The 24,662-nt window shown below is 53.4% G+C and overlaps 1 protein-coding gene across 2 annotated transcripts in view; it reads right to left on the bottom strand.

Annotated features, from left to right (window-relative positions):
- The window catches only part of pdcd11 (programmed cell death 11), a 65,782-nt gene that overhangs the window by 22,681 nt on the left and 18,439 nt on the right, over positions 1-24,662 (bottom strand). For both annotated transcript variants that reach the window (XM_085994140.1, XM_085994139.1), the window contains exons 10-27: positions 24,225-24,349; positions 22,687-22,747; positions 21,471-21,617; positions 16,885-17,136; positions 16,602-16,757; positions 14,385-14,579; positions 13,780-13,854; positions 13,014-13,109; positions 11,802-12,021; positions 10,395-10,544; positions 8,815-8,930; positions 7,560-8,074; positions 6,449-6,511; positions 5,278-5,380; positions 4,481-4,570; positions 2,623-2,725; positions 1,540-1,717; positions 356-412 (exon numbers count right to left, since the gene is read on the bottom strand). In XM_085994140.1, coding sequence (XP_085850266.1) covers positions 356-412; positions 1,540-1,717; positions 2,623-2,725; positions 4,481-4,570; positions 5,278-5,380; positions 6,449-6,511; positions 7,560-8,074; positions 8,815-8,930; positions 10,395-10,544; positions 11,802-12,021; positions 13,014-13,109; positions 13,780-13,854; positions 14,385-14,579; positions 16,602-16,757; positions 16,885-17,136; positions 21,471-21,617; positions 22,687-22,747; positions 24,225-24,349 — 2,702 coding nt within the window. The remainder of the gene's footprint in view (positions 1-355; positions 413-1,539; positions 1,718-2,622; positions 2,726-4,480; positions 4,571-5,277; positions 5,381-6,448; positions 6,512-7,559; positions 8,075-8,814; positions 8,931-10,394; positions 10,545-11,801; positions 12,022-13,013; positions 13,110-13,779; positions 13,855-14,384; positions 14,580-16,601; positions 16,758-16,884; positions 17,137-21,470; positions 21,618-22,686; positions 22,748-24,224; positions 24,350-24,662) is intronic.

Here is a 24,662-nt window from a genome sequence, read left to right on the forward strand (position 1 = left end):
GAAGGCACGGCCGCCAATAGTGGAGCGATTAAAATCGGGGATGCGCAAGAGGCCAGAATTGGAGGAGCGCGAAGATCTTGGAGGGGTTGTGGGGCTGGAGGAGGTTAGAGAGATAGGGAGGGGCGAGGCCATGGAGGGATTTGAAAACAAAGGATGAGAATTTTAAAATCAAAATATCTGTTTGAATTAAACGGTGCCCCGGGTTTACTTTCTCTACCCCACTGAGCATCTTGGATAGTAATGTTGGGTCCCCACCCCTCCCCCTCTCTCTGAGACATCCCATCTCAAGGTTGAATAGCCCTAATTCACTTATGCAGTTGCTCCGCAAAAATGATCTTTATCGAGAAATGCTCACCTCGAGTTCCTGAGGGAAACTCCCAACTGATCCCCATCCTTGGAAATAACACAGCACCTACAGAACCACAAAACACAGAGCCGGTGAGACAGAGGCCGGAACAAGAGGCCAAACGCAAACAGATTCAGGTCGGAGGCAAATCACAGAACTGCCGACGGATCAGAGACTGTGAGGAGGCGGGAGGACAGGGTTCGGAGGGAGGGTTACACACACACCGGTTGTCTGTCTTTCATCTGGTCAGAGGCCGACTGACCCGCTGTGTTTCTCCAACAATCTCGGTGTTTTTATTTGGATCAGAATAGGTTTGAGGCGTTCACTTTCACAACCAGTGAGGTTTCCAAATCAGTCAGGAAACAGAGTGCGGCAGTGACATCTGCTGGCAACTCCGCAGAACTGCAGAGCTGGCACAGGGCGTCAGTTCCTTAACAAGGTGGAACCTGCATTTATATAGCGCCCTTCACGTCCTCCTGGCACCCCAAAGTACTTCACAGCCCGGAATTACCCTTGAAGCTAATGTGCGCACAGCAAGCTCCACAAATAACAATGAGAAAATCTGTTTTAGTGATGTTAATTAAGGGCTAAATATTGGCCAGGACACCAAGGAGAACTCCCCTGCTCCTCTTCGAAATAGTTTAGTCTAGAACCAGGGGCCACAGCCTCAGGATAAAGAGTCGGCCATTCAGGACTGAGATGAGGAGAAATTTCTTCACACAGAGGGTGGTGAATCTTTGGAATTCTCTACCCCAGGGGGCTGTGGAGGCTCAGTCATTGGGTATATTCAAAACAGAAGTCGATAGATTTCTGACTAGTAAGGGCATCAAGGGATATGGCGATAGGGCCGGTGAATGGAGTTGAGGCAGATCAGCCATGATCTCATTGAATGGCGGAGCAGGCTCGAAGGGCCGAATGGCCGACTCCTGCTCCTATCTTCTATGTTTCTACAGCGCTCCCTCAGTACTGCACTGAAATGTCAGCCGAGATTTTGTGCTCAAGTCCCTGGAGTGGGTCTGGAACCTACGACCTTCTGACTCAGAGGTGAGAGAGCCACCCACTGAGCCACGGCTGATGGGCAATGCAACACTCGCACAGTCTAGCAGCGCAGTAACGGGTAGGTATAGCAGAGTGCGGGCTAGCCTTGCAGTGAGAATACTGCCCGTTACACGGTCCAGAGCTCCAACACTGACCTGACTATGCGGCCCAGGGTGAGCCCCTCCAGCGGTGACTCGCAGTATGAATCCGCCAGGTCACACAGGCCCGCTCGGCCGGTCAGTCCAAAGGGGAGGCCGATGACGACTCCAACGTGTGGGCTGATCTTTCTGATGGTGCCCAGAGTCATCGAACCTTCATCCAGGGAGCATGCACCTGGGGGGAGAGTTTCAGGGAACATGAGTGAGAATGTGAGTAAGATAGTTTAATAAAGTACAAATATTGTAACAGGGCTGCAGCAAATTGCATCCCAAAATAATCCAGCGAGTATTTTCAATCTGCCTCTTCTCAGCAGGGAATCGCCGGCTCACAGAGGCCGAGCCAGGACCCAGTGAAGGTTTCAGAGTTCACACAGAAGCTAAAAGTTTACCGCAAGGCTTGGTCTCTGCAGGCTCGTCTGGACAGAGTCTATCCTGGACAAATCTCAACCCGCCTGCTCGCTGCCCCCTGCAACCCGCCCCGCCCGCTGCCCCCACCCCGCCCGCTGCCCCCGCTTGCTGCCCCCTGCCCCCCCCGCTCGCTGCCCCCTGCCCCTGCAACCCGCCCGCTGCCCCCTGGAACCCGCCCCGCCCGCTGCCCCCTCCCCTGCCCCTGGAACCCGCCCCGCTCATCCCCCAGCCCCACGGGTCTGAGTTGGCCTTTGAGGACTCCCGGTCCCTCACCGTATACGGACTTCAGAACACCTCGATGTTCTGGCTGGACCTCCGTTCTGCTGCTCCCTCCCTCCCTCCCTCCCGCCCTGTGTCCCAGCTCCAATCTTCGGCCCTCCAGCCTGCGTTGTGCTCCTCTCTTTGTTCTACCAGCACCATCAGCCAGCACGTCCTGTCCTCCGGGTCTCTCGCCCCCAAACCCCTCCACCATACCACTGCTCCCCACCGGCAAAATCCCCTTCCGGACCCGTCTGCTTGTGCCCCCACCCCCGCCAAACATCCGTCCCAGTTGCTGTTCACTGTCCCGCCATGGGGCATTTCGCTCAGTGTAAGTTATTAAATAAACGAGAGTAGCTGCCAGCAGATCGACACCTCCCCTCCCCACCACATGCCCTTCGAGCTCCATCTTACCCGTGAGCGAGAGGCAGAGGCGGGTCTCCGTGGAGTCTGGGCCGATCACCGTCGCCGTCAAGGCCTGACCGGGTCGGAACTCTTTCTCGGGCTGTTTCAAGCTCTGAATTAAGGAAAAAAAAGAGGGGTAAAACTTTTTAGAAAAAGTTTATAAAATGCCAAACACGAGCCCCCCACTCCGACTGGGATGAAATGGTCAGCTTGTTCAAAAGGCCAATAGCAGCACGGTTAGTACGAACCATGGGAGACCCAGACCATGCTGCTGGGGTTACTGGGCTCAGAGAACCAGCTTCACCTCCAGCCAGTGATGAAATGACTCACTGTTACCAGAGAAGGTTAAGAGATTTAATAGAGGTGTTCAAAATTATGATTGGTTTTGATACAGTAGATAGGGAGAAACTGTTCCCATTGGCAGGAGGGTCAGTAACCAGAGGACACAGATTGAAGGTGATTGGCAAAGGGCCAGAGGGGGAGATGAGATTTATTTAATTTTTTTTTTACCCAGCGAGTTATGATGATCTGGAATGCACTGCCTGAAAGGGCGGTGGAAACATTCAATAATAACTTTGAAAAGGAAATTGGGTAAATACTTAAAAAGGAAAAATGTGCAGGGCTACGGGGAAAGAGCAGGGGGAGTGGGACTAATTGGGGAGCTCTTTCAAAGAGCCGGCACAGGCACGATGGGCCGAATGGCCTCCTTCTGTGCTGTATCATTCTATACCAGTCGTCAGGTTCCACCTGCCAATCCCAGGCACTTCCGCCAGGCGCACTCGGCCCATTCTCAGACAGAACAGTGTCGGCAGGGCATCATTTAACTTTCCTTTTACAATTACTGGCTCGAAGATAAATTAAAAACACACACAGCTCCAAAGCTGCTAACGTTTGTTCACATTAACCTTGGATCAGCGGCTCGGAGAGCTGGTCTCACCCTGGCTCAGGTGTGGGCTCCTCCCAGGAGAGCCGTGTGGGTTTTGAAGGGTCTCCAAGGGAGGGGAGGGGGACAGGGAGCTCCAGTTGCTCGCGGGGGCGGCCACTTCTGAATGACTCCAGATGTGAGCTAACTGCCTACCATAAATCTGAAGCTCAAATGTCAGGATGGGAGTAATTGGAGACATGACGTGTGGCGAGTGCAGCGAGCTCGGGAGGAACAGGACACTTTGGACCACTCGGGGGTTTTCCTCGTCTCACGTCTGGGTCTGTTGTGGACTCTTTGGCAGAGATTGATCGCTGTGATTGGTCACCAACTCCATTATCGTTGGATCATCGACTCCCAGGATGGCAGAAGACGATCTAGATGGACTATTTCCATCCAGCAATTTCTATATTCCTAAATCACAGAGCGTTGTATTCCGATCCACCACTGGGAGTTCAGTAGGCAAAGCCAGATTGACGGGCCGGGAGGCCAGAAAAGAGCCTCTCACGACCTCAGGACGTCCCAAAGCGCTTTACAGCCAATGAAGTGCCTTTTGAAGTGGAGTCACTGTTGTAATGTGGGAAACGCAGCAGCCAATTTGCACACAGCAAGGCCCCAAAAACAGCAATGAGTTGATGAGCAGATAATCTGTTTTAGTGATGTTGGTTGAGGGATAAATATTGGCCCAGGACACCGGGGAGATTCCCCTGCTCTTTTCAGAATAGTGCCATGGACTCTTTTATGTCCACCTGAGGGGGCAGATGGGGCCTCGGTTTAACGTCTCATCCAAAAGGCGGCACCTCCGACAGTGCAGTGCTTCCTCAGTACTGCACCGGGAGGGTCAGGGATTGTGTATTCAAGTGGGACCTGAACCCATGTCCTTCTGGCCCCAAGGCGAGAGTGCTACCCACTGAGCCACGGCGAACTGCTTGCGATGACACTCACTTTGAGATTGGGAGACAGCAGCAGCAGCTCGATCTTTCCACGAACGTCAGGAGTCACATCCACGTCCATACATTGCTTGGCACAGTTGTACTGGAGACAGGAGAGAGAGAGGTTAAAAGCTGGTGAGAGAAGAGAGTCCCGCTGCAGAAAACAGAGTGCAGAGAATGACAGGGAGATCGAGTGAGGGCAGATCACGCGGCAGAACAGGCGAGAGAGCCAGTCACATGGAGCAATGACCAGAGCTTAGGGGAAGGGCGGGTCGCTGTGAGGGGGCAAGTTAAACCGAGGGAGTTCTTGCGCTGGTGAAGTTAAATAGCTTGTACTAAACCGAGAGATTATATTACAGCCTTGAACACAGGGCCACGAGTCCAGGCCTGAACGCGGCACCTCTCGAGCTATACTTTAACTGGGCAAATCCAAATGCCCCGCACGCCCCTCCCCTGCCAGCCTCCTTCCACTCTGGCTAAACTGATGCCCCAGTGAGCAAACAGCACCTCCAGCAGCACCGCACATGCAAACCCTCACCACCCATCACCCTGGTGCTGTGCCACTCAATATACTCGCTCTCGGGACACAGCCCGAGTCCGGAAGGACGACATAACTGTAGCGCCAGGTGTTTTTAACATTCGAGTGGACACTTCACTGAAATCAGAGAGAGAACACGGAGGGTTCATAATCAGCGGCCCCCCCACCCCAATAAGTGACCGCCCGTCCCCCCGCTCCCGAGTGACCGCCCGCCTCCACCGCCCACCCCCCCCCCAGGACGGAATGATGGAAAGACGTGCAAGCCGCAGTACCTTGAACACGTAACAGGTCAGCACTTGGCCAGGTGTGAAGGATTTGAGCCGGTCAGTGAGCTGCTCACCCTCGAGCACAACTGCACATTCCCCCGACAGCTTGCTGTGGAAGGAAGAGGGCGGTGAGCATGAAGGTGATGGAACAAGGTGCACACATTCAGCATTAGATCCCAACTCCATAAAAAAAAACTTTCAACCAATCTTTCGGGGAAAATGAACCCAGAACAGGCAGAGAGAGTTACAGGCTGGAACCTGAATCGGGGGATTTGCTCCGGGGGTTTAAAACTTCATAGGAGCCCCTCAGTTTGATCAATTTACTCTCCCTTCTCCACCCTCCATGCCGGGGTCCGTCCTGCTTGGCATCTGTTTAAAGAGCAAGCATTGACAGCGAGCGTCGACAGGCTATTCAACTCGGGCATCACAGCCGAGCCCGACCCAATCCCCAGCTCACCCTTCACGGGAGCGGCGCAATTCATCTCCTAACAGAGACCTTCGTGGTCTGGGTGGCCCAGTTCCTTGTTCTATAAACTCTCAGCCATCGACCATCCTGGCGTTTTAAGCTTTTACATAGAATGTACAGCACAGAAACAGGCCATTCGGCCCCACAGGCCCGTGCTGGTGTTCATGCTCCACACGAGCCTCCTCCCTCCCCTCTTCATCTCACCCTATCAACATATCCTTCTATTCCTTTCTCCCTCATGTGTTTATCCAGCTTTCCCTTAAATCCCATCTATACTATTCGCTTCAACCACTCCCTGTGGTAGCGAGTTCCACATTCTCACCACTCTCTGGGTAAAGAAGTTTCTCCTGAATTCCCTATTGGATTTATTAGCGACTATCTTATATTGATGGCCCCTAGTTCTGGTCTCCCCCATGAGTGGAAACATCTTCTCTACGTCTACCCTATCAAACCCCTTCATAATTTTAAAGACCTCTATCAGGTCACCCCTCAGCCTTCTCTTTTCCAGAGAAGAGAGAGCCAGCCTGTTCATCCTTTCCCGACGGGTATACCCTCGCATTTCTGGTATCATCCTTGTAAATCTTTTTTGCATCTTCTCCAGTGCCTCGATATCCTTTCTATAATATGGAGACCAGACCTGTGCACCGTGCTCCAAGCTTTACGTGTCCTGGGGCGGTACACTCCACCACTTGTTACAATGCCGCGCCTCACCTTGGTCGCAGTGTTAACTCCGGTATAGTCATCGCGAAGTTCGGGTGCGTGATCGGCAAAAACCTGGCACCAAAGGGAGGCAAAGAAACCCATATTAGTCCGTGACGGAAAACAAGGTGCAACAAGAAACTTGGAATAAAATTGTCCCTGTATCGTCACAAGTCACCAAACATCGCTCATTCGGGTTTCTGTAGAATTGCTGATCGAATGCACGCTCCTCCGCGGCCTGGGAGTCCCAACGCAGGGCTCGACAGTGTCGAGACGCGCGGTGACCCCGCACTTTGTAATGCACGAAAGCCTAGTTACAGGGCTGGACTCAGGAGGTCGGGAGTTCAAATCCCAGCACAGCAAGATGCAAAATCGAGTAAATCTGGTGGTTTGTGGGCTGACACCAGAAAAAATGACCCGTGAAAATGGTCAATGGTGACAGAAACTCAACTGGTTCACTCCCAGTGCGGTACTGAGGGAGTGCTGCACTGTCGGAGGGTGAGACATTACACCGAGGGCTCATCTGCTCTCTCAGGTGGACGGAAAATATCCCAAGGCCACTGTTCTAGGAGCAGCAGGCGAGTTCTCCCCGGTGTCCTGGGGCCAATATTTATCCCTCAACCAACATCACTAAAACAGATTAGCTGGTCATTATCACATTGCTGTTTATGGGAGCTTGCTGTGTGCAAATTGGCTGCCGTATCTCTACATTACAACAGTGACGATACTCCAAAAGTGCTTGATTGGCTGTAAAGCTCTTTGGGACGTCATGACAGGCATCATAGAAATGCAAGTTCTTAGTTCAATGCCCTTCTTCAGAAGATAATCCGCCACTCGCTACCCGGTCAGGCCTTCAGTCCCACACCGTGCGTTGAGTCTTGATGCCCTCAGGGTAACGAGGGATGGGCAATAAACGCTGCTTCGCTGGTGTGGCCCATATCCCGAGCCCGCAATACAACAAAAACCACTAGTCGCAGCTTGCTACCACTGGAGCCGCTTGGTGAAGCTTTCCCTGGTGCCAGGGAAGAGGTACTGGAGTCTCCATGTCCCCACACACAGCATTCCCACCAAGCCGCAGACCTCTGCAACTCGCCACGGCTCAGTGCGGTTTAACAGCGCCTACCTGTGGGACTTTGCTTCTTTGCCTCCGATGATCTTTGCTGTCACGGCATCGCCGATTTTCGGCCTGGACGTTGGGATGGAGCCCTCGGGAACCTGGTCGAGGATCTCCGAGGCGTGAACGAACCCAGTCACGCCGCCTTGTAACGCGATCAGCAGGCAGGTCGTCCGCACAGATTTCACAGTCCCGCTGACCACATCCCCGATGCACAGGGTGTGCTGAACCTCGGGCAGTGACTCCTCCCCTCCCTCCGACAGCTTGCGCTCTCGCTTCGCTCTCCGGCCTTTGGTGGGACCACGCGCGGCCAGTGGGATCCCACGATGCTCCGTGCCCCCGGTCCGCAGCATCACGGAGATGGTCTGCCCCACGGAGAGCTTCTCCGAGTCGAAGTGGAATGTGTCGTTTAGATGGGATGCGACGGGAATGAGAAGCAGCTGCGAGGTGCCGGTCAGCGATCCCACAGCAACATCCGGTGCCACAAACTGCACCACGGCAGGATGCTGCGAAATTCCTTTCAACTGCAACAGAGGATTGCCCATTGAAGTCCTCAGTTCATCACAAAGCTCCCTCTACACTGTCCCCATCAAACTCTCCCAAGGCAGATACAGCACGGGTTAGATAGAGTAAAGCTCCCTCTACACTGTCCCATCAAACACTCCCACGGCAGATACAGCATGGGTTAGAAACAGAGTAAAGCTCCCTCTACACTATCCCATCAAACACTCCCACGGCAGGTACAGCACGGGTTAGATAGAGAGTAAAGCTCCCTCTACACTGTCCCATCAAACACTCCCAGGGCAGGTACAGCACGGGGTTAGATACAGAGTAAAGCTCCCTCTACACTGTTGAACCATGTGCCTTATCGTCAATCTGAGAGAGACTGTTGGGTCTGTAACGAATTCCACAGATTTGTTGTCAGAGGGCAGCAGAACTGTCCCAATGTAAAACCATTACACGGCAGAGAGAGGCTCCTTCACCCTGTCAGTCTGGAACCCCGGCCCACAGGTAAAAGCACACACTGCACCACCCAGCCACTTAACTGCGGCTAGTTTAATTCAGTGCACTGGTCACAGATGCCCTCAACTTCGTTCATCCAACGATGGGGCTGGAGCCCCCGCTGTCCCCATGGCCTCTGTCACTTTCATTCAAAGACAGTGACTCTCGCTCAGTGTATCGGGTAAGCTGCCTCCTCTGAACCCCCCCCCAGCTCCAGCTCAGACCAGCAAAGGCTTCAGACATCATCCCGACACTTCTGTACCTTTTTGACGTTGGCACTCAGCAGCTCCGGACGGAGAGAGACATGAACGGTGGACGTGAGGAGGTCTACGAACACCACCACTGCCGTGCACAGCTGTCCCGGGCTCACCCTCACCTCTAGTCAGGAACAAAGGCAAGATTAGCAAATCAAATCAAATCAACTTTCATTGTCATTGTTAGTGCACAAGTGCAGTACAACGAAATGTAGGCTTGCGGCTCCCGAGAGTGTACAATTAGATTAAGACATTTAAACATTCAACATACATTTGGCTTGTAATACATTAACATAAACATAACCATAATAAAGTGCATTGGCAGATGTGCAGGCTTTAGAGTTTATTTGTGGAGTTCAGTAGGATGACAGCCCTGGGAAAGAAGCTGTTCCTAAATCTGGTTGTACGGGTGCGAATGCATCTGTAGCGTCTCCCAGATGGCAGGAGGGCGAACAGACTGTGGCTGGGGTGGGTAGGGTCTTTGATGATGGACCGTGACCTCCGTAAACAGCGTTTCTGGTATATGCGCTCTGGACACCAGAAATTTACTGCGGCATTTAAAACACAGCACAGCCCCCCTCAGTCCCCACCCCCGGGCACTGTGCTTATCCCACTTCCTCGAACCATGGGACACACATCAGTGATCACAAAAGCTTCATTTCGAGGTGTATCTGTGACAGATTCTCCTGGAGCGGTTACATATTTCACAGAGTGCTCCACATTTCTGCTGATGGAGCAGGTTCCTTACACGATGTTGAATCGTCACAAAGCCACAACCTCCCCATCGAACACCAAAACTTCAAACCACGGGCTCTCCATCGCCATCAGCTTCTGTGTGACGAGCTCAGAATCAGTGACCTACACAATGCAGGGAGATCCACTCAGGTTATAGTTTATAGTCAGTGACACAGGGCGCTGGGGGAGAGGGGTTACTGAGTGACAGTGTTAGGGAGCTGGATTAACATCAGTAGAGATACAGTCAGTAACACAGGGCGCTGGGGGAGAGGGGTTACTGAGTGACAGTGTTAGGGAGCTGGATTAACATCAGTAGAGATAGTCAGTAACACAGGGTGCTGGGGGAGAGGGGTTACTGAGTGACAGTGTGAGGGAGCTGGATTAACATCAGCAGAGATACAGTCAGTGACACAGGGCGCTGGGGGAGAGGGGTTACTGGGTGACAGTGAGGGGGAGCTGGATTAACATCAGTAGAAAGCAAACACCTAATTGCATGAAGCTGGGTCCCACGAGCAGCAGTGAGGTAATGGCCAGCTAACCTGATTCTGGAGCATTGTCTGAGGAAGGAATATTAGTCAGGACATTGGGAGATCTCTCTGTATTCATCCGTAGCACCATGGGATCTTTGCCATCTACCAAAACAGGCAGACAGTTTAACGTCTCATCTGACAGACAGCACCTAGACAGTGCAGCACTCCTCCAGCATTGCACGGAGGGGTCACTTTAGATCACGGGCTCTAATCCTGGAGTGGGGTTTTAACCCACGACCTTCTGACGCCGAGGCGAAGATAATCCTAATCTGGCGAGCCCCCGCACCCGTACTTCAACGCCAATAGACCAGACGTGCACTTACCCCCCTGGTGATAGCGACTGGCTGAAACAGTCAGTCCGGCAACCTGAGCACCAGTGAAGTACACCATCCCATCAGCCTTCACTCTATCCACCGCCAGCTCCAGTCTCTGCCCCGTGGCCAGGCGGCTCAGGTTGGTAACGAGCAGAGAATCTGAAACAGCAAACGTTCACCGAGGATTAAAGATTCCAGCCTGTAACTCACTCCCGGGTATCTGTTATTCTATATATAAACCCCCCGAACCCCTCGATTAGATTCCAGCCTGTAACTCACTCCCGGGTATCTGTTATTCTATATATAAACCCCCCCCGAACCCCTCGATTAGATTCCAGCCTGTAACTCACTCCTGGGTATCTGTTATTCTATATATAAACCCCCCGAACCCCTGGATTAGATTCCAGCCTGTAACTCACTCCCGGGTATCTGTTATTCTATATATAAACCCCCAAACCCCTTGATTAGATTCCAGCCTGTAACTCACCCCCGGGTATCCGTTATTCTATATATAAACCTCCCCGAACCCCTCGATTAGATTCCAGCCTGTAACTCACTCCCGGGTATCTGTTATTCTAGATATAAACCCCCCGATTAGATTCCACTTTAACTCACTCCCGGGTATCTAATTGTTTAATAAGGTGTTTTTAACTGTGTGTCTGATGAAACTGTTCTTCCCCTCAGCAGTGGTGGCAATGACCTCACACAAGATCATCGTGCATGGTGACACTCCTGTGTTGTACATTAGCCGTAATCTGAATTTGAGCCAGACACAGCGGACACGTGAATCAGAGCGGGAACATCGCTAATCCCAGCCAAACAGCATTTGTACAAGAAATGGAGGGAGCAGGACCTCTAAAGGAAGAGTAGCTCTACGGCTAAATAAAGGCAAGTACCTGGAGCCCAGCAAATGTGGTTTAACCTGGAATTTTAAAAAGGGAGTTGTACAATATCATGTTGCTGGGCTGCAAAGAACTGCCCAACATCAGGGCACACCGGGGGACTGGAGGCTGAAAGCTGCACTTCTCCCATTCAAAACACACTGACAACTGAGAGGCAGAAAGGGGTGGGTTCAAAGAACTGGGAGCTCCAACATGAGAGGGTTAGAAAGGGTAGTGGAAGTCTGGAACACTCTCCCCCCGCCCCCCCCGCAAAAAGCTGCTGAGGCTCAATTAAAAATGTCAAAACGGAGATTGATGGATTTTTGTTGGGCGAGGGTATTAAGGGTTATGGAGCCAAGCTGAAGTTAAGATACAGATCAGCCCTGATCTCACTGAATGGTGGAACAGGCTGGAGGGGCTGAATGGCCTCCTCCGGTTCCGATGATCTTGACCAATACTGAATAATATCCTGTTTGATGGCTGACTGAGCATTCGCTGCCTCTCGCACCCCATGTTTCACAGATTCAGACGTTACCCCGGCTGCCCATCACAGTCCTGATGAACTCCAGCTCCGTCAAGTACTGGCCCAGGAGGGCCAGACTCTCCAAATCAGCCTCCGCAGATCTGCATTCAGACAGCTTCAGAGTCAGCAGCACCCGCTTCTTCTCCTCGTCCAGGTTTGTAACCTTGGCAACCACCGTCTGGCCCACCATAAAATGATCCCTGGTGTTTGTGACAAACTTATCGGACATGGCCTGGGAGAGGAGAAACATTAACCGTCAGAATTAGTGCACCTTTAACTCACTCCCGGGTTTCTGTTATTCTATATATAAACCTCCCGAACCCCTCGATTAGATTCCAGCCTGTAACTCACTCCCGGGTATCTGTTATTCTATATATAAACCCTCTGAACCCCCCAATTAGATTCCAGCCTGTAACTCACTCCCGGGTATCTGTTATTCTATATATAAACCCTCTGAACCCCCCAATTAGATTCCAGCCTGTAACTCACTCCCGGGTATCTGTTATTCTATATATAACCCCCCCGAACCCCTCGATTAGATTCCAGCCTGTAACTCACTCCCGGGTATCTGTTATTCTATATATAAACCCTCTGAACCCCCCAATTAGATTCCAGCCTGTAACTCTCTCCTGGGTATCTTTTATTCTATAAACCCCCCGAACCCCTCGATTAGATTCCAGCCTGTAACTCACTCCCGGGTATCTGTTATTCTATATATAAACCCTCTGAACCCCCCAATTAGATTCCAGCCTGTATCTCTCTCCTGGGTATCTTTTATTCTATAAACCCCCCGAACCCCTCGATTAGATTCCAGCCTGTAACTCACTCCTGGGTATCTTTTATTCTATAAACCCCCCGAATAGACTCATACTTCAGAGGGCAGTTAAAAGTCAACCACGTTGGTGTGGGACTGGAGTCACATACAGGCCCAGACCGGGTAATGACGGCAGGTTCCCTTCCCTAAAGGACATCAGTGAACCAGTTGGGTTTTTACGACAATCCGACAGTTTCAGGGTCACTTTTACCGCCACCAGCTTTTTATTTCCAGATTTTACGGAATTCAAATGCTGAACCTCCCGTTCTCTGGATTATTAGTCCAGTAACAAGCACTGCACCACCGTACCCGGGTACAGCACCAGGCGAACTGCTCGATAAGGCACGGGAGCTCGCCAGTGCCTATTGTGCTAACCGGAACAAACAGGTGCATCTGGAAATCCGACTCACAGCTTTGGGAGCCAGGCCAACGAGCCCGTGCGGGAATTCCACAAACACTCCGTACGGCATAATGTTCTTCACCAATCCCGGCATGTGCATGCCCACCTGGGGAAAACAGAGAGACACAGTTACAGCATGGCACTGTGTCCAGAAGCCAAGGCTCCTTACCCAAGGAAGGATATACTTACCTTGGAGACGGTGCAACGAAGGTTCACTAGATTGATTCCTGGGAGGAGAGGGCTGTCCTATGATGAGAGATTGTGTAGAATGGGCCGATACTCTCTGGAGTTTAGAAGAATGAGAGGTGATCTCATTGAAACATAACATTTGAGAGTCTAGAACTGGGGGTCACAGTCTCATGATAAGGGGTCGGCCATTTAAGTCTGAGATGAGGAGGAATATCTTCACTGAGGGTGGTGAATCTTTGGAATTCTCTGCACCAGAGGGCTGTGGAGGCTCAGCCGTTGAGTAGATTCAAGGCCGAGATCGATAGATTTTTGGGCACTAAGGGAATCGAGGGATATGGGGATAGTGGAGTTGAGGTCGAAGATCAGCCATGATCGCAGTAAAGGGCAGAGCAGGCTCGAGGTTCTTATATGGAAGGGTTTTGCCGGGGAGCACATTCCGAATCAGTCTGGCACCAGTGGGGGTTTGAACTCGGCTGCTCACCCTGTAGATGCATCGCCATCAAACCCGTCCAACTCCAGCTCTTTAGAACACGGCAAGGGAAAGCACGGCCAAGGGGGCCCTTTCAGAGGAGTGAGTGACAGCTCACCTGGAGCTCGGAGACATCCTTTGCTGGCAGCCCTTGTTCAACGTAAGCGAGCACTGCAGCTTTTCTACAAAGAATCTGAGCGAGGGGGGTTAAGGACAGGGAACGTTTAGAGCGAACAGGGAACCAGCACGACCACTGAGCAACACCGTGCGTGACCGAGTCCGCCCGACATTGGGTCGGACACAATCGCCGCTCATGTCCCACTGCTGTAATGCAGCAGCTCTCGAACCAGCTCGAGATTTACTCCAACGCAACCGTCTAGTTAATGACGATAACTAAATTAATCATTTTGTTAACAAATTAAAAATCTACCCACAAGACCGATAATTAAAACTAAAACCACCGAGAACCTAAGTTGGCCCTTGTTTTAAGATGGAGAAACTGAAGGGTGGCGTCACGGTGCAGAGAGGAGGGACTGGACACTCCCAAAAAGTATCTATTAATTAATACAAGAATCCACCCACCCTGCAGCATCTTATATTACTTATATTACTCCTGGGGAATTAGCCATCTCATAAATCATGAAATTCTTTCCGTTGAAAATGTACTTGAAAAATTAAGATAGGTTTTGGTTTCTTAAAGTTTTGGTTGGGAGTAAAGGATACAATCTGGCCGCAGGTTTGGCTCAAACACATGACGCTGGAGATGACATCACCCTCCTGTAGCCTCTCCGCAAAGAGCCGGCAGTTGGTCACGTGGTCCGAGAGATGCGTCGTGGGGAGAAAGGCGGACACTCGCTCCGGGAGGATGGAGACCTCTAGTCCATTCTCCACCTTCGCCAACACTTCCACATCCACAATCTGAAACACGTTCAACAAAGTGAAAGCACATCAGCAGCAAGCAGAAGGAAAGCAGGGACATTCTTCAAAAAGTAGGATACTAGGAACAAGTGGAGGCCATTCAGCCCCTTGAGCCCGTTCCGCCATTCAATGAGATCACGGCTGACCTGTATCTCAACTCCATCTACCCGCCTTGGTTCCATATCCCTCGATACCCTTACCCAACAAAAATCCATCAATCTCAGTTCTGACATTTTCAATTGACCCCCAGCCTCAACAGCTTTTTGGGGGGGGAGATTCCCATCACCCTGGGTGTGAAGAAGTGCTTCCTGACATCACCCCTGAACAGCCTGGCTCTAATTTTAAGGTTCTGCCCCCTTGTTCTGGACCCCCCCGCCCGCCCCCCCCCCCCCACAACCTGTCCTCATAATTTCACCCTTTGAGCCCCGGGATCATTCTGGAGAATCTGCGCTGCCCCCCCTCCGAGGCCAATATATCTTTCCTGAGGGGCGGGGCCCAGAACTGAACGTGGTGTCCAGATGGGGTCTGAACATAGCTTTATACAACTGAAGCATCACTTCCACCCCACACCAAAAAGCAAACTTTAATTTAAAGCAACAGCAACCACTTAAAACTCAAATTTCTGACTCAGATTTTAAACGGAGGCGAGATTCTGGTCAAATCTGGGACTCTCATTCTGGATCAAACCCAGTTAGAATGGTCCAAGGCTGGCACCCACAATAACAGCTTCCCCGGGGGCTGCCCCTCGACAGCTTCCCCGGGGGCTGCCCCTGGACATGGGAAGGCCTGTCTGCTCCTAGGGCCCAGACAGCTATGCTGGTGGGAGTATAACTCCTGGTTGGAACCACCCTCACCGGACAGCTCGAAAGGTAGGAGCCAGACTAAAAGCAGTGCACCATCTGCGGGCAGGGGGCAGAGTCAGGGTAACCACCTGTCCAGGTAAAATGACTTGTTCACCCGTGGAGAAGCACCATCTGCTGGCTGTGAGGGTTGGTGAGATTCCGATCAGAGTCAAATACCTTGCTCTGGAAGAAATGGGCTGCCTCGTGCCACGAGGCACGAGAGTCGAATTAATTAATTATATCTATTATTTTATTCGCCTGTGACACTCTCGCTTAGATTTCACTCTGGTGACGACACTGTCCCTGAAAATCTGCTTCCATCACTTTCCCACGCACTCGCGTCATAGGCGTCAGCCGTGGTTCGGTGGCTATCACTCTCGCCTCGAGTCAGGAGGTCGCGGGTTCAAGCCCCACTCCAGAGACCTGAGCCCATAATCCAGGCCAACACTCGCAGTGCAGTACCGAGGGAGCGCTGCACTGCCAGAGGGGCAGTGCCGAGGGAGCGCTGCAACGCCGGAGGGGCGGCGCCGAGGGAGCGCCGCACCGCCGGAGCCGAGGGAGCGCCGCACCGCCGGAGGGACAGTGCCGAGGGAGCGCCGCAACCCTGGAGGGGCGGCGCCGAGGGAGCGCCGCACCGCCGGAGGGGCGGCGCCGAGGGAGCGCCGCACCGCCGGAGCCGAGGGAGCGCTGCACCGCCGGAGGGGCGGTGCCGAGGGAGCGCCGCAACGCCGGAGGGGCGGCGCCGAGGGAGCGCCGCACTGCCGGAGGGGCAGTGCCGAGGGAGCGCCGCACTGCCGGAGGGGCAGCACCGAGGGAGCGCCGCACTGTCGGAGGGGCAGTGCTGAAGGTCACTGGTGGTGCTGCTGTCTTTTGGATGAGACGTTAAGAGAGCAGACGGGGCCTCGGTTTAAGTCAACATAAAAGATCCCATGGCATGATTTCGAAGTGCAGGAGAGTTCCCCCCGGTGTCCTGGTTTATAGTCATCTTTCAATCAACATCACTGACAGATTATCTGGTCACAATCTCATTGTTATTTGTGGGATCTTGCTGCATGCAAATTGGGTGCAGTGTTTCCTACATTACAACAGTAACTACACTTCAAAAAGCTACTCTAGAATACCCCGAGGTGGTGAAAGGTGCTATATAAATGCAAGTCTGTCTTTCTAGATTTGCCAATACCTTTCCCGTCGGGTACAGCGAGGGTCCTTTACTGTCCTTGGTGGTACCATCAGCTTCAGCTCTCACTTCCTGTGCAAGAGCTCCCCCCGTGTTTTTAAGGGACAACAGCAGCTTCTCCTGGGACGGGTCACACTTCAGGACAGTGACCTTGACGACCTGGGGAGGGGGGGAAATGTAAAGGTTACCGGGAGGAGGAGGCAAAGAATGAAACAACACACAAAACATGGTGGGTACTGCCGCTCCTCCCCGTCCCCGTCCCGCTCCCCACGGACCGATCCCTTACCTGGCCAACGTAGAAGACCTTCTCGGGGAACGGCACAGGATGGGCGCTCAGCTCCTGCCGCGGGATCAGACCTCGCACTTCATTGTAGAAGCGGACGATGCAGCCAAACGGCTTCACGCACACGATGTAACCGTGGACCACCCGCCTGGGGATGGCCTCCTTGTAGCAGGTGATGAGGGGGAGCTTCGAACCAACCAGCATCTTCTTCCGAGTCAAGATCAGCTTCTTGGAGTCACTGTTTACCATCAACACCTGAGAAGGAAACAATGTTTAATCTAAAAAAGGGACTCTGCAGCTCACTTATTTAAAAATATTAGTGCGTGGGTGATACAGGCATGGTGACATTTATCGCCCACCTCACTCTATACCGGACAGTGACACACTGCGCACTCTCCCTGTCTCCACACTAACGGACAGTGACACACTGCGCACTCACCCTGGGCCCACACTAATGGACAGTGACACACTGCGCACTCTCCCTGTCTCCACACTAACGGACAGTGACACACTGCGCACTCTCCCTGTCTCCACACTAACGGACAGTGACACACTGCGCACTCTCCCTGTCTCCACACTAACGGACAGTGACACACTGCGCACTCACCCTGGGCCCACACTAACGGACAGTGACACACTGCGCACTCACCCTGGGCCCACACTAACGGACAGTGACACACTGCGCACTCACCCTGGGCCCACACTAACGGACAGTGACATACTGCGCACTCACCCTGGGCCCACACTAACGGACAGTGACACACTGCGCACTCACCCTGGGCCCACACTAACGGACAGTGACACACTGCGCACTCACCCTGGGCCCACACTAACGGACAGTGATACACTGCGCACTCACCCTGGGCCCACACTAACGGACAGTGACACACTGCGCACTCACCCTGGGCCCACACTAACAGGCAATGACACACTGCGCACTCACCCTGGGCCCACACTAACAGACAGTGACACACTGCGCAATCACCCTGGGCCCACACTAACGGACAGTGACACACTGCGCACTCACCCTGGGCCCACACTAACGGACAGTGACACACTGCGCACTCACCCTGGGCCCACACTAACGGACAGTGACACACTGCGCACTCACCCTGGGCCCACACTAACAGACAGTGACACACTGCGCACTCACCCTGGGCCCACACTAACAGACAATGACACACTGCGCACTCTCCCTGGGCCCACACTAACGGACAGTGACACACTGTGCACTCTCCCTGTCTCCACACTAACAGACAGGGACACACTGCGCACTCTCCCTGGGCCCACACTAATGGACAGTGACATACTGCGCACTCACCGTCTCCACACTAACGGACAGTGACACACTGTGTGCTCTCCCTGTCTCCACACTAACAGACAGTGACACACTGCGCACTCTCCCTGGGCCCACACTAATGGACAGTGACACACTGCGCACTCACCCTGGGCCCACACTAACGGACAGTGACACACTGCGCACTCACCGTGGGCTCACACTAATGGACAGTGACACACTGCGCTCTCACCCTGGGCCCACACTAACAGACAGTGACACTGCGCACTCACCCTGTCTCCACACTAACGGACAGTGACACACTGCGCACTCACCCTGGGCCCACACTAACAGACAATGACACACTGCGCACTCACCCTGGGCCCACACTAACGGACAGTGACACACTGCGCACTCTCCCTGTCTCCACACTAATGGACAGTGACACACTGCGCACTCACCCTGGGCCCACACTAACAGACAGTGACACACTGTGCACTCACCCTGGGCCCACACTAACGGACAGTGACACACTGTGCACTCACCCTGGGCCCACACTAACAGACAGTGACACACTGTGCACTCACCCTGGGCCCACACTAACGGACAGTGACACACTGCGCACTCTCCCTGTCTCCACACTAACGGACAGTGACACACTGCGCACTCACCCTGTCTCCACACTAACGGACAGTGACACACTGCGCACTCTCCCTGTCTCCACACTAATGGACAGTGACACACTGCGCACTCTCCCTGGGCCCACACTAACAGACAATGACACACTGCGCACTCTCCCTGTCTCCACACTAACGGACAGTGACACACTGCGCACTCTCCCTGTCTCCACACTAACGGACAGTGACACACTGCGCACTCACCCTGTCTCCACACTAACGGACAGTGACACACTGCGCTCTCACCCTGGGCCCACACTAACAGACAGTGACACACTGCGCACTCTCCCCGTCTCCACACTAACGGACAGTGACACACTGCGCACTCTCCCTGTCTCCACACTAACGGACAGTGACACACTGCGCACTCACCCTGTCTCCACACTAACGGACAGTGACACACTGCGCACTCTCCCTGTCTCCACACTAATGGACAGTGACACACTGCGCACTCTCCCTGGGCCCACACTAACAGACAATGACACACTGCGCACTCTCCCTGTCTCCACACTAACAGGCAATGACACACTGCGCTCTCACCCTGTCTCCACACTAACGGACAGTGACACACTGCGCACTCACCCTGTCTCCACACTAACGGACAGTGACACACTGCGCACTCTCCCTGTCTCCACACTAACGGACAGTGACACACTGCGCTCTCACCCTGGGCCCACACTAACAGACAGTGACACACTGCGCACTCTCCCTGTCTCCACACTAACGGACAGTGACACACTGCGCACTCACCCTGTCTCCACACTAACAGGCAATGACACACTGCGCACTCACCCTGTCTCCACACTAACAGGCAATGACACACTGCGTACTCTCCCTGTCTCCACACTAACGGACAGTGACACACTGCGCTCTCACCCTGGGCCCACACTAACAGACAGTGACACACTGCGCACTCACCCTGGGCCCACACTAACAGACAGTGACACACTGCGCACTCTCCCTGTCTCCACACTAACAGTGACACACTGCGCACTCACCCTGTCTCCACACTAACAGGCAATGACACACTGCGCACTCACCCTGTCTCCACACTAACAGGCAATGACACACTGCGCACTCTCCCTGTCTCCACACTAACGGACAGTGACACACTGCGCACTCTCCCTGTCTCCACACTAACGGACAGTGACACACTGCGCACTCACCCTGTCTCCACACTAACGGACAGTGACACACTGCGCACTCACCCTGTCTCCACACTAACGGACAGTGACACACTGCGCACTCACCCTGTCTCCACACTAACGGACAGTGACACACTGCGCACTCACCCTGTCTCCACACTAACGGACAGTGACACACTGCGCACTCACCCTGTCTCCACACTAACGGACAGTGACACACTGCGCACTCTCCCTGTCTCCACACTAACGGACAGTGACACACTGCGCACTCACCCTGTCTCCACACTAACAGGCAATGACACACTGCGCACTCACCCTGTCTCCACACTAACAGGCAATGACACACTGCGCACTCACCCTGTCTCCACACTAACAGGCAATGACACACTGCGCACTCTCCCTGTCTCCACACTAACGGACAGTGACACACTGTGCTCTCACCCTGGGCCCACACTAACAGACAGTGACACACTGCGCACTCACCCTGGGCCCACACTAACAGACAGTGACACACTGCGCACTCTCCCTGTCTCCACACTAACAGACAGTGACACACTGCGCACTCACCCTGTCTCCACACTAACGGACAGTGACACACTGCGCACTCTCCCTGTCTCCACACTAACAGACAGTGACACACTGCGCACTCACCCTGTCTCCACACTAACGGACAGTGACACACTGCGCACTCTCCCTGTCTCCACACTAACGGACAGTGACACACTGCGCTCTCACCCTGGGCCCACACTAACAGACAGTGACACACTGCGCACTCACCCTGGGCCCACACTAACGGACAGTGACACACTGCGCACTCACCCTGTCTCCACACTAACAGACAGTGACACACTGCGCTCTCACCCTGGGCCCACACTAACAGACAGTGACACACTGCGCACTCACCCTGGGCCCACACTAACGGACAGTGACACACTGCGCACTCTCCCTGTCTCCACACTAACAGACAGTGACACACTGCGCTCTCACCCTGGGCCCACACTAAGGGACAGTGACACACTGCGCACTCACCCTGGGCCCACACTAACGGACAGTGACACACTGCGCACTCTCCCTGTCTCCACACTAACGGACAGTGACACACTGCGCACTCACCCTGTCTCCACACTAACAGGCAATGACACACTGCGCACTCACCCTGTCTCCACACTAACGGACAGTGACACACTGCGCACTCTCCCTGTCTCCACACTAACGGACAGTGACACACTGCGCACTCACCCTGGGCCCACACTAACGGACAGTGACACACTGCGCACTCACCCTGTCTCCACACTAACAGGCAATGACACACTGCGCACTCACCCTGTCTCCACACTAACAGGCAATGACACACTGCGCACTCACCCTGTCTCCACACTAACGGACAGTGACACACTGCGCACTCACCCTGTCTCCACACTAACAGACAGTGACACACTGCGCACTCACCCTGTCTCCACACTAACAGGCAATGACACACTGCGCACTCACCCTGCACTTCACTTGGTCTCCCATGCTGTACAGTTTTTCTGGATGCTGGAGCGGGACGTCTGCCAGGTGTGTGCGAGGCACCAGTCCCCGGATATGGTCTGTAAGTTTCACGTGCACCCCGAATTTCTCCAGACAGGTGACTTTACCCTGAAAAGCAGCAAAGGCACGAAAGCAGAGTATTGGCAAATTAGTTGTAAAGGACTTGAGTTCGATTCCACCCAAAGCGACCATTCTACCCATGTGGGCTGAGGCAGTCGGCAGGTGCCCATCAAATGTCCACAGATGTCCTTTACAGAATGGCCGGGGGGGGGGGGGGGGGAGTGGGGGGGGTCATTGGATACTCATTAGGGGTTAGTGGGTGCAGGATCTCTGAATACACAGGTCAGGGGTCACCGAATAAGGATCAAGGATCAGCGGGTGAGGCTCGTGGCGTCATTGAATAATACGGACCACAGGTCACTGGGGGGCGGGCGGGGCAGGGGTCACTGGGTCATGAGGAGGAAAGGGAACCCTGGTTAATTTTACTTTCCCTGCCCGGTCCCATGGACACCAACACTTTCACCCCAACTGCTGCCCTGCACGAGACCCGCCAGCACAGCAAATCTGGGAATCAAACCTGGGGAACGTCTGCTTAACTGAGATGGGGCGCAGAGTGGGGGGGGGGGGGGTGGGAGTCGAGTTCTGCAGTCTCGGGACGCAGTCACAACGACCGGGTTTCGGCACTTTGGGCAGGTCAGAAACCAGGGTGCAGGAGCTTGACCAGGGAGTGGAGAGAGAGAGATGGGGAAGGTGTTGGATGACAACTCTGTTAAAGGATGCTGGAAAAGGCACGATAGTTCGAGGACAGAGTGGCCAGGCTGGGCTCATTGAGGGGCCAAGAGAACCGAGCAGAGGGGTCGGATGCACCAGGAACGGCAGAGAGGAAGAAAGTTGCCGCTGCATCGCTTGGTTTGCCTCTTGCTGCAACAAGGTCCCCCTGGCGTCCCAAAACCACGGCCAGGGCTGGAGGGAGAGCCACAAGATCTGGTCCGAGGAGGTGGAAGGAGCGGATTGGAACTGTGACTAGTTCAACAGGAGCTGGAGATGGTGCTGAGGCAAGAGAGCAAGACATTTTGGGACACGTCACTTGTGGTCCTGGTCTGGCTGCAGGCTGCTCGGGGAATCGACATTCCACAACACTCGGATTGTTTATTTCGCTCTGGCTGTATGGACCTACCTTGATCAGCTGTCCCGGCTGGATGTCCTGGTACCTCAAAAACGGGGCATCAATAACACTCCTGAAAATGAGAAACTCAATGAAAGCAGGGCTCCGTGAGCTCCAGCAAGTCAGACATTATCCTTTCAATCTTTCAAACATTATCTTACACTCTTCTGGCTGCAAGGGTTCTGCGTGAATTGAGTTTGTGCAGTCTCCATGCAACCTTTTTTGGGCATCAGCCCAAAGCACAAAACCACGCCACTCAATACAGAATAATTGAGTGCGAAAACGTCACATTGCTGCAGCAGACCAAGGACGGAACAGTGCAGGTACTCTGTACCTAACCCGTGCTGTACCTGCCCTGGGAGTGTTTGATGGGACAGTGTAGAGGGAGCTTTACTCTGTATCTAACCCGTGCTGTACCAGCCCTGGGAGTGTTTGATGGGACAGTGTAGAGGGAGCTTTACTCTGTATCTAACTCGTGCTGTACCTGCCCTGGGAGTGTTTGATGGGACAGTGTAGAGGGAGCTTTACTCTGTATCTAACCCGTGCTGTACCTGCCCTGGGAGTGTTTGATGGGACAGTGTAGAGGGAGCTTTACTCTGTATCTAACTCGTGCTGTACCTGCCCTGGGAGTGTTTGATGGGACAGTTCAGAGGGAGTTTTACTCTGTATCTAACCCGTGCTGTACCTGCCCTGGGAGTGTTTGATGGGACAGTGTAGAGGGAGCTTTACTCTGTATCTGACCCGTGCTGTACCTGCCCTGGGAGTGTTTGATGGGACAGTGTAGAGGGAGCTTTACTCTGTATCTGACCCGTGCTGTACCTGCCCTGGGGGTGTTTGATGGGACAGTGTAGAGGGAGCTTTACTCTGTATCTAACCCGTGCTGTACCTGCCCTGGGAGTGTGTGATGGGGATAATGTAGAGGGAGCTTTACTCTGTATCTAACCCGTGCTGTACCTGCCCTGGGAGTGTTTGATGGGACAGTGTAGAGGGAGCTTTACTCTGTATCTGACCCGTGCTGTACCTGCCCTGGGAGTGTTTGATGGGACAGTGTAGAGGGAGCTTTACTCTGTATCTAACCCGTGCTGTACCTGCCCTGGGAGTGTTTGATGGGACAGTGTAGAGGGAGCTTTACTCTGTATCTAACCCGTGCTGTACCTGCCCTGGGAGTGTTTGATGGGACAGTGTAGAGGGAGCTTTGCTCTGTATCTAACCCGTGCTGTACCTGCCCTGGGAGTGTTTGATGGGACAGTGTAGAGGGAGCTTTGCTCTGTATCTAACCCGTGCTGCATCTGCTCCCTCTCCGACACACTTGTGTCTCAGCAGGTGACTTCCCTTAGGGTAACACGGGTTGGTGTTCTATCCCTCCAGTTATTCTCTATCGAACATGACATCCCAATATTGATGACTGATGCATAGATAAACTTGCAGGGCTACGGGGATAGAGCTGGGGAATGGGACTGCCTGGATTGCTTTGCAGGTAGCTGGCAGGGCCTTCGTCTGTGCTGTTATGACTCTCTGATCGCACACAGAAACAGCCCGAGATCACTCACTTTTTCAGTGACACCAGGGCCATCTGTTCCAGGGGGCTGTGATCAATGACCCTGCACCTGTGGTTGGTGCCTGCCTTGAACTTGCTGGGGTTAAAGGTCAGCTTTGTCTCAGACAGGTGACGTTTCTGGAATGAAAAGGGCAGAAGTTAACAGTTAGCAGTGCTGTGGGATGCAGTGCAGTCCCCACCGCTTACAGCGGGCGCCTTCCTGCCAACGCGGTTTGTCCGCAATACGCGATGGTCGGGTTAACGGGGTAGCGCTATTACACCAATCAACAAGAATGTTGTAGATCGTAATTGAATAAACTAAACCAGAACGCAAGCAATGCAACTAGCTTTATTTAAGCCGCAGTCAGTGTTTAGGACAAACCGTAATCCCACACCATTGAGCGGATTAGAAGGCCTTACGTACACAGAAGAGTAATTTACAGTCAGGGAC

This window comes from Somniosus microcephalus, chromosome 8, assembly GCF_052327205.1.
Source record: "Somniosus microcephalus isolate GS21.2 chromosome 8, FLI_Smic_1.0, whole genome shotgun sequence".
Classification (NCBI taxonomy): domain Eukaryota; kingdom Metazoa; phylum Chordata; class Chondrichthyes; order Squaliformes; family Somniosidae; genus Somniosus; species Somniosus microcephalus.